The 13,467-nt window shown below is 39.2% G+C and overlaps 2 protein-coding genes across 4 annotated transcripts; one reads left to right on the forward strand and one right to left on the reverse strand.

Annotated features, from left to right (window-relative positions):
- The first annotated feature begins 365 nt into the window (after nt 1–365).
- On the forward strand, nt 366–7,395 carry LOC135618685 (E3 ubiquitin-protein ligase At3g02290-like). Of its 3 annotated transcripts, none has more exons than XM_065119831.1 (5): nt 366–535; nt 858–1,030; nt 2,759–3,173; nt 5,752–5,861; nt 7,057–7,395. In XM_065119831.1, exons 2-5 carry the CDS (start codon nt 911–913, stop codon nt 7,081–7,083), a joined length of 672 nt encoding a protein of 223 aa, XP_064975903.1. In that variant the 5' UTR covers nt 366–535; nt 858–910; the 3' UTR covers nt 7,084–7,395. The 3 variants fall into 3 exon arrangements, with proteins under 3 accessions (XP_064975903.1, XP_064975902.1, XP_064975901.1); XM_065119830.1 differs by having other exon boundaries at nt 367–609; nt 796–1,030; XM_065119829.1 differs by having other exon boundaries at nt 367–535; nt 796–1,030.
- Nucleotides 7,396–7,493: 98 nt separating this feature from the next.
- Nucleotides 7,494–12,585, reverse strand: LOC135618684 (truncated transcription factor CAULIFLOWER A-like). Its single transcript, XM_065119828.1, has 8 exons — nt 12,286–12,585; nt 9,246–9,324; nt 9,102–9,166; nt 8,888–8,987; nt 8,704–8,745; nt 8,419–8,460; nt 8,210–8,337; nt 7,494–7,953 (listed from the first exon to the last, which is right to left on the reverse strand). The coding sequence occupies exons 1-8, from the start codon at nt 12,468–12,470 to the stop codon at nt 7,857–7,859; spliced, it is 738 nt and encodes a 245-aa protein (XP_064975900.1). The 5' UTR covers nt 12,471–12,585; the 3' UTR covers nt 7,494–7,856.
- Between the last annotated feature and the right edge of the window lie 882 nt (nt 12,586–13,467).

Genomic DNA, 13,467 nt, shown 5'->3' on the forward strand with positions numbered 1-13,467 from the left:
AAAGCAGCTACCATGAGTCTTCCCTCATTGACAAACTCCGCAATGATTTAGATCGAATTGACAACTTGATATAGCTGTCTGTAATTTACAATTCCAAATGGGACAGTACGAAAGCTCCAATTTCAGCTTTCATGTTTCCACCAATTTGCCAAATCCATGCAATAATAAATAATAATTGTTATTTTTTGCTACATATTTAAGAAGTGGAAGAAGCATTTAGATCTCGTATCGGGTTGGATTGGGACCCTTAATCCGATAAGGGCTTAAAGGGCCCAAATAGGATCCGATTTGGGTAATCAATCCCTGGATCCGCACCTATTGCCATGCTCGATAACTATCGGGAATCGGATCGGATTTCGGATTCATGTCCTGTAAGCGGTTCATCTGTCACCCGTAAGGCAAATGGGTGCTCCAGTGCTCACCAACGCCAGGTCGCCGCCCTTGGTGCTTTCCACCTGAGTTCCTCGTCGTCGGGGAAGTCCGCCGAGGGAAGGTGGGGAAGATTCCAATTCGAAGAAGCCTGTAAGAGCGGCAGGTAAAATTAAGGAATCTTGCAACAATTTCTCGATTGGATGTCTGTGATGAATGCCTTGCTCGTTCTGTCTACGGGTAATTACGCTTGAATTCGATCCTGGATGATTTTGAGACCTAGATGTTAGAGATTCGGCTTTTTTTGTATTTTTGGAAGATTATGTTCTCGATCTTGGTGTTTAATTATCTAGATTTGATTTTTTTTAAATTTGACGACAGATATATGTTTTTTTTTTTTTTTGGCCTTGGATTCTCCTCATTTAGGTGAGAAAAAGAGAAACGTTTTCCAGGATGCTTGATATAATCAGGTTGTAGAGTTGGAACAGGAGAAAGGTGCCACTGGAGTGGTAGATCTGAACAGGGGAGTGAAGTTGGGAATATGGGATCTGTTTCCTCTTGCTTGCTTGAAGAGGATACTGAGGAATATCAACATTCAAGTGCTTCGGTTTTCAGAAGCTGCATCTGCCTCAGATGCTTGGCTCAGCAATTGATAAGCGTGGTATGCCTTTTTTTTTTTAGTACCGCAAAATCTCATGCGATCCGAAGCTTGCATGTATTGACATTAAACAAAAAGAGCTACTCTTCGTTGCACTTATTTTTTATTCGCTAGTCTTGAAGCTCCAAATATTTTTAGCTTTCATGTAAGTTTCTTGGATCAGCTAGGTGGCATAAAATCAATGGTGGCTCTATCTTTTTGGATATTTGATATTAGTAAAAAGGCACATCGTTGATATGCATAAATTTGTAGCCTTGTTATTATAATATATACTGTCGATTTGATCCCCTAGCTTTTCTTCTTAAACATTTTAAATAACTAAACTAATGCTTATACATAGATTAATACTATGCAACTCACCAAGGATTCAGAATATTACTATTAAGCTAATGCATATCTCCCTGTACCCAAGAACATGGTTTGTAGAGAAAATTAAAAGCGTGTTTTAAAATTATTATCTAGAAGTCGAAAGAAGCTCCATGAGCTTATTTATTTTCTTATCGAGCTTAATGCAGATTATATATTGTTAAAGCTAACTTTTAGATGGGAAAATACATAACAGAACATGGTAGTAACTTTTTCTCTTTCCTGCTAAGTTGGAAGTGACACTAACTAGGGATAGGATGAGGGAAAATCATTTAAGATGATTTTAATTTGTCTAATGATGACCACTATGTGAACAAGGCAAATTGCATCAATTTAGACTAGAGGCCTTAGGTGGAGAGAAAAACCATGAGAGATGCAAACTTTTAATTCTGTGTTATTATTAGCTGTGATAATCAATGATCTATATGGTTGACACCACAAAATTATAAATGAAGGCCTTTGTTATCTGGCTGCTCCTTACAGTAAGGTTACCTTGTCAGGACTTACTTTAGTCATGAGCTTTGCCATCAGTTCCCTCCTTGTAAGCAATGACTTTGGGCGTCGGTAGCTCCCACTGTTTGATGGTGGTATGAGTTCATTGTGATATGGTTGACTCAGATTACTTGTAATCTTGGCTTCAAGTACAATCTAAACTTATGGCAAAGAAAAGTGTTCTTTTATTTTTCCCATTGGGAGATTAACGCGCTTTGACTGATTTAGTAAGATCTCAGAAGCAATACTATCTTGTCTTCCTTTTAGGTACTTAGATGTGGGTTGAATTGAATGGACAAGAATGAAGAGTATAACCAACTAAAGGAATGTATAAGAAATTTGTTTTAGAAGCTTAACTAACTCTGTCATTTGAACATCATTTATCCTGATATCTTGTCGGGCATGGATTTTGTGACAGCCAAGTGTTATGTTGTCAACATTATTGCAGGATGCTGGTATCTGGTTGGCATGACCTGCATGCAAGATTGTTGGTACAAAGTTTCATATCATATGCTACTACTTGACATGTCAGTAGTACTGGCCATTGGTGGAAACTTTATCTAATAAAGTACTTGGTATAAGTTTGTTGTGAAGGTGTGCCCTGTTTTCTTGATTGATGACTTACCTTTCTTCTACTTAATTATATTTTATTTGATTTATGTACCAAGAAATGGGGAACTCTACTGGACGTGACAAACTTAATAAAATTTATTTAATTGGCATCTTCTGCCGGGGCATGCTGATGAGTTAGAAACTGAAATTGACTGTTGCATGCTTTTTGACATCTTCTAGAAGATGCTGAAGAACTTCCTTTTGTCCAATGTTTGGGCTATTTCCATTAATTAGAAAGCCATTTTTCATCTTTTTTTGCAGTACACTGCATTATTTTCAAGAGAGGAAGTGCATGCCGCTCCATCTTTGCGGGAAAGAGTTCCTGTTGCATCTCCATCACTAAACATTAATGACTCTATTCCTGACACGTACAATGCTCCGCCCAGGCCTGTACCTTATGATGATCCTATATTCTCCCAGCTTCAGCATGATGGGCTTATCTCAAGGCACGATAAAATCTTAAGCCATTTCCATGAGGAGTCTGAACCATTTATAAACAACAATGATAATGAGGCAGAATTGAAAACAGAAGGCAAATGTAAGTCAATCTTTGACGGAGGATATAAATTTGGTCAGCCAGAGTCCTCACTAAAGCGCTTCTCTGCAGAACCCAGAAAAGAAATAATGAATAACTTTCCTTATGAGGATGAGGATGTTTGTCCAACATGTCTTGAAGGTAGATTGGATGAGTTCTTTATTTCTATTAATATATTGGCTATTTCACAGTGAATTGGTTATAAGTATCAATTAAACTAAATTTACCTTTTGGCTTAATAGATTGGTGAAATTTTTTTTGAACATGCTGTAAGGTGACTATATTTTGTGAAACAGCAACTTTCAAAAAGATGACTTAAACAGTCAAAAAGAAAAGAAAGGATCATAACATTCCTCTCTAAAATCTTATTATATGTCATTTTACTTCTGCTTTAGAACATTTCAAGGGAAGAAAACATCTGTCCTTTGTGAGGGTAAGCAAATTTCTCTTTTAGATTTCTTATATTCAAGTGGGACATAGTATATATATTATTGGTTGACTTTGCTTCAAATTGAGTCAATGGTGCATACCTGATGAGATAGATGAGAGCCAGGAAAACTCTTTTTACCTAACAGAACTGGAAAAAGTCAATGGTGTATACCTGATGACATAGATGAGAGGCAGGAGCACTCTTTCTAGGTAATAGAACTGGAAAAGACACAGTTTCACATCCGCACGTTCCAGCCATAGTGACTATTTGCTTATCATATGAAAGGCCATTTGACAAACAAATATAACTTTTGTCTTAGTTTAGATCATAAAATATGGTGAAATCAGGTCCGAAAATTTTGCTTGTGGTTCATGCTTACATGGAGAAGAGGCCAAAAATATCTATTTCTGATTGTATTCTTGAAGAACGAAGAGATAACAATGGTCAGCTTGTTGAAGCTGTGTGTTTTCTTTTGCTAAGATTGTTAATTTTATGTTTGTTAGTCATATTTTAGGTAAAGCTCAGGAGAGTTGAAACAGAGCTCAAGGTGGAAGTTCCAAGTAGGTGGTCAAAGTAGTTGGGGCATTATGACTTAGTATTGTTTTTGTTTAGCTAAGTTGGTACAACCATCACATCATTAGGATTCAAATTTTGGATATGTTTTTGTACTTAAGAAATTACGGATCTTATCAAAAAGATGTTTCACATCCCTTGGGTTCTTTTATTGATGTTTAAACGAGATTCAAATTTTGATTTATACCGGTTGGTAGGGGTTGTTTTTACCAATGGATAGGATCAAGGAACGTCACTTTAGGTACCAGACCCATGACAAACCAGTACGTACCGGGCAATACTGGCTCATAGTGTATTGGTATGTTTTTGTCGGTGCCAACTCACAATGTATTAGTATGTCCCGGTTGGTATTACTGTACTGACTCAGAGTACTCCGGTACATACCAGTGACTTGAAGAGGAAGAAGAAGGAGAAGAGGAAGGTGCGGTGAAGGAAGACGAAGGAGAGGAGCCAGTGGAGGAAAAGGAGGAAGGAGGAAGAGAGAGAGAGGAGGAGGAGATGAGAAGGAAGCGTCCAGCCTCCTAATTAAATTTCACTCTCTTAAATAATTTTTTAAAAATGGGTCAGAGTGGACAGCCTGAAACAGGGGTGGCCACATACCCGTTCTTGTTCAGATCGGTACATACGGTCTGTTTTGTGCCAGTCGATGGTTAGGATGATCATACTTATTGGTTTCTTTTTTTGTAAAGAGTAAGTGGTGAAGGCAGGATTCAAATCTAGAACCTTGTGATAAACCGTCAAAATCTTTACCAATTAAGTTAGCTGATACCTTCATACTCGTTAGTTTCTTGCTGTTGTTTCTCATGACCTATAACTGTGTGTTTTAACCATCTAAATAAATGTCAAGGCTTGTCACATGAGTATGTGCTGCCTTTTAGCCATGAACCCTGTTACTTTCTTTGTCCCGTCTCTTTCACATATTTCTATATTTGGTTTCTTCTGTTCAGCTCTCAATTTTTTTTTTTTTTTTGTGTGTTGAGAGAAGTTCTAGTGGATACTGCACTCTTTCTTCCCTTCTATCTCGTATTATGCCAAATAGAAACTCCAGAGCTTGTATTTTCTAACAGCAGCCCACTTGAGACTTTTAATTTGAACAACTTGAATGCTTCTTTAAAGTGTCTTCTTTGGTCTAGTACGAAACGAGTGGTACACAATGGTCCTGTTATATGTCAGACAGATAGGGTTCAAATGAGTATGACATTTAGTACTTATATATGTTTGTGTTAATGAAATGTTATACTATGTATAATAAACAATCAATCATTATCATATATGAAGCTCATAAAAATGTAACGACAGTTCATATATATATTCATGAATTTTTTCCAAACAGGAACATGCAACAGTAAGGAGTAAGTTACAATTATAAGCATATTGCCAATATTTGATATGCCTTGAAGAGTTATATGTTTTAAGTGCTTTACATAGATATGGTACATTTATTTATTTTCAGAATTCTTTCTGTCAAAATGGCAATCCGATAAGAACTAGAAGATTTTCAATAATGAAGAAAAATGCACCTTGTATAAGCTAATCACTCGACGGGAACTTGGCCTAGGTTTATTATGTGATGTCACATTCGGTTATTCTGGAAATAAAGGCTAATTATCGTCATAGACTTATGTGTATTCAGCAAAAAAATATTACTCTTTTTATGCACATCTGATCTTGAAGGTTATTTGCGCCATTTGAGTCTATTTAATGATGCCTCTGCAGATTATACTTCTGAAGACCCCAAGATTACAATGCAATGCTCTCATCATTTCCATCTTGGTTGTATATATGAGTGGATGGAGAGAAGTGATGCATGTCCTGTTTGTGGCAAGGTAACTAGTTTGTCACCATTTGTGATCCTTTCAACTGACCAACCATTGCTCTAACTTTTTGTTATTGTATCTAAAATTTGCCATTTTCCATTCAAATTTGTTTCTTTATGTTGAGTGTCTAACTCATGTGGTCTAAGATAACATCAGCATACAAAAGAAACCATGCATTACGAATTAGCTATATTTGAACACATCCACATGGTAATTCCCTGGGACTTTAAAACCTGCGGCTCGTAAAGAGAGAATATCCAACAATCTTTTCAGAGATATTATAGTTGAACTTCACTTCTATTTCTAGGAATTGTCTGCTAGGTGCCTCAAATTCAAAAATACAAACCTTCTTGTATATACTGCTGAGTGCTGACATGTAATTTCTAATTATATTCGAGATGAAAATAACTAGCTAGAAAAACTTTATTTTCTGTTCAATTTTCTCATAAATAGAAGTCATAACCTTGCAACATCTTGTCAGAGAATATTTGATTGTTCATGCATCTTGCATTCCAGGATGCATGATCATATTAAAAGACACCTGACTGGAAGTTTGACTCAATCAGGTCAAATTTATAAATTGATTTGCTGACACATTGCTTTCTTGTCTCAAACCATGTTCTGAAAGTACAGACATTAGCATCTTAATTCTGATATACATTTCAGCTTATTTTATTTTTATGAGGATTAATTTATTTCAAAATGACCCACTAATGAAATATGTACTGCTTCCTACTCTCCTGTCTTGTGGCTCACAATCAATAGTAATCATCACTACTTCATTTTGCCTTTCTTTTCTTTTGCGTTGTTGATTTTCTTTTCTTACCCATGCTAACACAAGAACACAATTCCAAGATGTAATTCATGTTTGCTGCTCCACATAGGAAACTAACCTAAACTGGAATAGATAGGTAACAATGAGTCGCTACTTGGAGTTGCTCGGTTGCGCCACATCTAATCTTAATTCATTACCATTAATACGGTCACAATGGTTTCCAGTCTTGAAGCGAGGAACATACACATCTAAAAAGTTGTTCAGCCAGGCATCCGATTTCTGAAATATGAATCCTCACAAGGGTTCAATATATATAAAGATAGCAAAATGTGTGTCGCTTCTGATCATTTCTGGATAGATTGGCTTTATATGCCAAATAATGTACAATCTATTGGCGTTCGCTTATGTACTTTGGTGTTCTTTTGACAGATGATGGTATTCAAGGAAGCAACATGATCACTCCATGAACTCCGTGTGCCAAAGTTTGTATATATCCATAATGTAAGTCTTCATCGGTGGATGTTTTAAAATGACAAGGAACTCGCACGGCTTGCGCTCGGGTGGAGAGTTTTACATATTAGGCTCGATATTGTACATGAAGTCCATTTAAGAAAAATCTCCTGTCGGAAGTTGTCCGATAGTGGAAAAAGATGAGCATGTCAATCTGATGACTCCTCCGTGTTGCCATTTTATAGCACTTGCATCGTCAAGTCTGTGATAAGTGAAAACAATACATAGGAGAGGATCACTGCTCGAGTTTTCTCTTTAGCATTTGGACAATGATCGGCATGGTTGCTGTGAACCCAATCTACTATTCCTTATCAGTACAAGTTGTCTCTGAAGAGTGTTTAAACAGCACGATAATGGTAGGGAATAAAGCGAGGTTGCAACATCACATAAGCTGTGGTTCGAATTCCTTCAATCCATAACGTTTTTGTCATCGATCCTATGACATTACGTATGCGCAAGAGCCAACAACACACAGCACAAACACAGATTGGAATCGTGTGCTTTAGTCTCACATGCTTCCTTTCCATACGACTCCAAAGCTGGACCTGGATCAGACTCTAGAGAGAGAGAGAGAGAGAGAGAGAGAGAGAGAGAGAGAGAGACAAAAAGGAGGAGCTCACAACACCAGCACGGAGACTTGGTGTTATATGTACAAGTAGTCGAAAGAACAAGTTGAACTTGAGAGCGCTTGTTGTGTGACGACTGCTTCTCGGTCCTCTTCACAGGCGAAGCATCCATGGTGGCAAGACGCTGCTGGTCGTCTGGGCAAGAGGCTGCTCGGCTTCCTCCACGACTGCGCCTGTGGCTTGGTAATTTCTGCAATGGTAAGGTCGGTGAATTTGCTCAAAGAATTCATTATTACCTCGTACTACTTTTGACTTCTGATGCAATTATACAAAAAAAACATGGCAAAACCTCTTTAAACTCATAGCAAAATCATGGCAAAAAGCATGAGACAGACCAGGTTCTATCGTTAGGCAATGAACTGTGAAATTAACTAACTCTTTTATAGTGTGTGATATCAAATCCAGGTATTATCTAGTAGAAGAGAGATGCCAGATGGGAAGTATACCCGACATTAATGGTGGAGTCTGTTGATAGCAAGTCCGGTGGAGAGGAACTGGTCTCGGCTAGAGCTTGGTGCTCCGCTTGTTGCTGTTGGCTGAAAGCCTCTTCTGCCTCCTTGTTCTTCTCCTTGATCTGTATGAAGAAGCCATTCATTCCACATTTCAATCCAACTTTGGAAGTCCATAAATGAGGTTAATCATTCTATCACTTCACCTTCTTCTCCAGATCGCTGTTATGTGCTTGCAGTGCTTTCTCCTGCATGATAATAATAAAAGGTTATTCACGCACGCACCATTTTACCTGAATTCTGAACGATATATAAGATTTATTCCGTTTGTTATGGGCAGTCCGCACAGCGGTCAACCATATTTATTGTTTCGTTAAATGTTCTCAATTTCTCCACAGAATATATAATGTAGGCATGTCATCTATAAGATGATGAAGATCAGAATATCTAAGAACATTAAACATGTCATTGAACAAGAGTTTCAGACTTGCCTTCCTTTGAAGCTCATGAATCGAATCAAACAACACATTGTTCTGCAAAAATTGAGAAGGGCATTAGAAACTAACTTTGCATGCACAAATTGACATCACAAAATTAACGACTGTTCGAGGTAGGTCGGTCGTAAAGATGAGGACATAGGAGGGAGGCTCTGTTTTGTAAATGACATCAATTCACCTTTCTTGACCTTATTTTTCTCAAAGCTGTTTCAAGTTGTTGTTCCAATTGTTGGAGTTCTTTAAGTGTCAACTTTTCGAGTTGCTCACCAACGAGGTGCCTGAAAATGGCACAAAAAGACGGTGCATGTAACATCTCTGTGAAACTTTCCATAAAGAAGGAAAAACATCTTTGTACAAGAGAAACACGAGATTTGCAACACATATCTCTGTACCTTTGACTCGTTTGTAGTGCCTCAATCTTTGCCTTCAGTTGCCCAAATTCAAGGCACCAGTTTCCCTATGTATAACATTCACATGCTTTTAGTTATCTGTATGAAGCATTGGGGCTTTGAAGCAGGTCTTTGATGATATGCTACCTGAACCTCGGTATCTGCTTCTAAAAGGGCTCTTTCAGCATACGAGTATTGCTGGTAACGTTCGAGAATCCTTTCCATACTGCAGGTAAAAAAAAAATAACTTTTAGTTTTCCTTTTTATATTATTGATGTAAAATTCAAAAGCTCAAGGACTAGCATTATTGCCTCTAAGTTTGTAATGTTCTCTTCTAGCCAACTTAGATATGCCTCATAAATTTCTCATGCCAAGAAGCATTTATCAAACAACATCCAGGAAGTATCTCATATATATCAGAATTCATTCATGCTGATTTATCTGCTACTCGATTATAAAACCTCCAAGTTCTTGCATTCCCAGATTGTCTTTCTAATCAATATGTCGGGGTGAAGTAACTTCGCTAAATAAACATCTCTATCTTTCATATATCTTTTTATACTCCTAACAATTATAAGAAATTACCAAATCAATTCCCTACACCATGCTATATTTTCTGTATATTCTTCACTAAAACAGGTCTTCTGGACTAGCCTTGGTAAGTTTAGGATAGATGGTTTAACAAGTATTTTGCAAAATTCACAACTTTTCAAAGGATAATAATTTTCATAATCTCACAATAGTTTTTTTAATAAAAAATCTAGATGTTCTTACATAGACTCAAAATTGAGATCTATCATTTGTAAAATTGTACACTCACTATTAGAATGTCTCAATATAGATATAATCTTCTATGAATTACTGATACTGTTCAAATAAGAAGAATAAGGAAATTGGCTAAAAGAGAAAAGAGACACATCTTATACTGATTGAAGTTTTATAAAAAAAAATATATGTGTCAGATTTATTTAAAGATAATTTTTTATTGAAGGAGAAAGATCATCAATCATATATTTTATTAACAAAAAATATTACTTCAGAAAAAAAATATGAAAATATATCTTCCATAAAAAAGAAATATGAAATGATAGATATCTTTTGATTTATGGGATAGAATATTTTATTATATTTTTTATTGTAATTTTCTTTTCTTCTCACACTTGGGGGTTCTAAAGAAAAGGATTCATAATAAAGAATGACTTTTTTTCATGTTATATTTGGGTGGTGTGAAGGTACATTTAATTTTCTCGATGATAAGTTCCCATCATCCATGTGTGATGCATGAGGGTACAAGATCTTCATTGTCCAAGTCTCTCACTGAGCTAGAATAATTTCATAATTTATCTTTTTCTATCTCTCATATCTTCTTTTTTCTATCAAACAACTCTCATCCTAGAAAATTTTCGGTATGAAAGTTCATCCTACACTCAACAGTTTTAGTTGGTACATGCAGGGTTTACCAATTTTATTTGATGATTCTCGCGTTTATCATATTTGATCATTTCCATTTCATGTTCCTAATAGGTTTTAGTTCCAATAGATCATTGGAAAATTCTTAAACAGTCTATGACACTTCAGTTGCTTGTTTAGGGCCTACTAAAATTATATCCACTTAGGGCCCCCTACTGTCGACCTACCATAAAGTCTCAAGTACCCTTTAAATCTAGCGGATGGCCATTGTCCTTTACAGGGCGGTATCAACTACTATTTTCCTATCCCATTGAACATATTCTGTGATGAAACTTGAAAGCTTGAGGTGCATGTAATGCAGAAAATGTGAAGAAACAAAAGTAAAAAAGAATTAGAAGCTGAATTTGATTCAAACTGATTTGCCTCATTAAGTTGGCCTAAACTTAACATACTTGCACCATCCAATTACTGACAAACAAAACCTACTAAGTGGGCAAGGGGGAATGTGTCAGATAGGATAAAGGAGCAACCGAAGTTACATAGATAAATTAGATAATCCCCTAATAAGCAAAGCAAAGGCAAAATTGAAATATCTTCACAAACACAAAAAGACAAGTCTAGTGCAGGGAAATTGTGGGTACAGATCGGTAGATAGATTTCATGGTCGATATTGGTAGATAGAAAGGAATATCACTGTATCATCATGTGGGAATGCAAACGATAAAAAAAATGGGTTTTTCATGCTAGGCACCAAAGGGAAACAGTAAAAGGCGTGTCAGACACAGTAGGGGGTCGCCTGAAGTGTGAGAATGGTTAAAGATGTAACGAAAGAGGGAGAGACCAACAAGGCGGACCATGATTCTGATGGGAAGATACGCACCCAGAATAAATATCTGCTTTTGGTATCGTGTTAACTAAGTTTTGCATGATCTTTCAGAAATTTCAATATCCTAAGGCATTGATTTCTATAGAAGCAGAACAAGTGGCTCAGAAATTTCGCACCGGCTACTGCAACAATGAACCGCGGATGTGCCCGGCATTCAACTTGGGACAAGATCGTACGGTAATTGGTACTGTGTCTGGTCTCTAATGAGTGAAGCAGTGCACCGCTGGATGGCACCAACCTCCAGAATCATCGAGAACTACATGAGGCTCGATGGCACGGGCAGCTCTTAAGCTGCTAAGAGGAAAGCACGAATGCAAGATTTGCCAGAAACAGTGGGAACTCATACTTCAAAAGCTGAGCTGAGCTACCCAAATCACAGTCGATCATCACTGTCCATCTGTGTACGACAGCAAACAAGCTATATTTACACAGCAGTGTACGGATAAAGAAAGAGAAAGAGTGGGGGAAGACGAGGAGTAGGAAATCTGTGGACATAAATCGAGCTAGGCCGAGCCTCAAAGGACGGCAGCCATTAAGATCGTACCCCACCCGGAACTGCTCCGGAGTGTTGCGCAATATTAGATGAAGGTAGCAGCGCTTGATACTAATGTCAAACTCGATATCCGCTCTTAGCGGCAAGCCGCCAATGGAATACGCCATGCATGCACATCAAACCCCCAGTTCCAAGACGAATCAGGAAGAAGAGGGAATGACATCCATGGGAGGCTAACGAAATCGATTTTGATTGGAAAACCTAAGATCATGCAAGAACAATGATCCGGGTCGATCAGGAACCCGGAATCACGGGTTGGTCGCGCAAGAAACATCCTTCTTAGAACAAGAACATGAATGAGAGAAGATCGAGCGAGAGATGGAGGACGAAGCGGGTACCTGGAATCGGTGGAGTACTCATAGAGCTTGCCTTTGGTGGAGAACACGATGAGGGCGACCTCGGCGTCGCAGAGCACCGAAATCTCGTGGGCCTTCTTGAGCAGCCCCGATCGACGCTTGGAGAACGTCACCTGCCGGTTGATCTTGTTCTCGATCCGCTTCAGCTGCACCCTCCCCCTCCCCATCGCTCCTCCCCAATCCGATCTCCTCCTCCCTTAAACCCTAACTCGAGTACGACTAAAGCGACGCGAGTGGAAGAGAGACCGCCCCCTCCTCCTATTCGTTTTCCCCCTTCACTCCTCTCCTTAGCAACGTTTCCTCGCCTTCTCGTTATTTATAGAGGGAGGGAGGGAAGGGTGACTCCCAGATCCGGAGAGGAAGGTGGTTTTGTAAAACCGGAGTGGTTTCGGTTTATACGTTGTCGACGTTCTAGTGGCCAGAACAGGTGGGGGCCGGTCATGGCGCGCTCCCATTGGACGATACCACTGTGCATTCGTTATTCGCCTCAGCATTGACCCGAGTCCGAGGCGTCCGAGGACATGGCTCGGCGAGACCGATTCCTGGACCCACCAATTGTTTTGGAACCTACAGTACCACTGGGCCGGGTCCCACCGGGTAGAAGAAACTCGGTGGTGGCAAAACAAGCTCCGAATTAGGAAAGAGACGCTCACGTCTTTCTTTTGCATCCCCGCTCACGAGTTACCGGCGCGGGTCCCATCAGATACGTCTCCCTTCCTCTGATCTCGAAGCGGGTACACAGAAATGGTAGGAAGAAGGCATCCCGCACCACGCGCGTGCACGCTGCACGTACGAAAGCGTCGTAGCTATAATTGTTTCTGCTGCATCAACGCGACGCGAGTCCAGAATCTCCGCCGTCCGTTGCCGCTGGGAAGGCTGGGGCTGCAGTCACTGTGGTGCAGCACTCAACGAAGGCTGCAAGGGTGAGCAGGAAGGACGCCATGGTGGATTAGAGACACCGCGTGGCTGCAGAAGCAAAAGGCAGGGATGAGTTCCAGTTTGGGGGAGGGAGGAGGAAGAGGGGACGTGACCTCACACGAGGGCAGGAGGAGGAGGAGGAGATTGACGGGCCCGTGCGTGATCGAAACGTGGCGGGACAGTGCACGCTCCCAGTACCAAGGAGATCGACGAGCCCGTGTGAGGTCGAAACGTGGCACTTGGGGT

This window comes from Musa acuminata, chromosome BXJ2-8 (genome assembly GCF_036884655.1).
Source record: "Musa acuminata AAA Group cultivar baxijiao chromosome BXJ2-8, Cavendish_Baxijiao_AAA, whole genome shotgun sequence".
Lineage (NCBI taxonomy): Eukaryota > Viridiplantae > Streptophyta > Magnoliopsida > Zingiberales > Musaceae > Musa > Musa acuminata.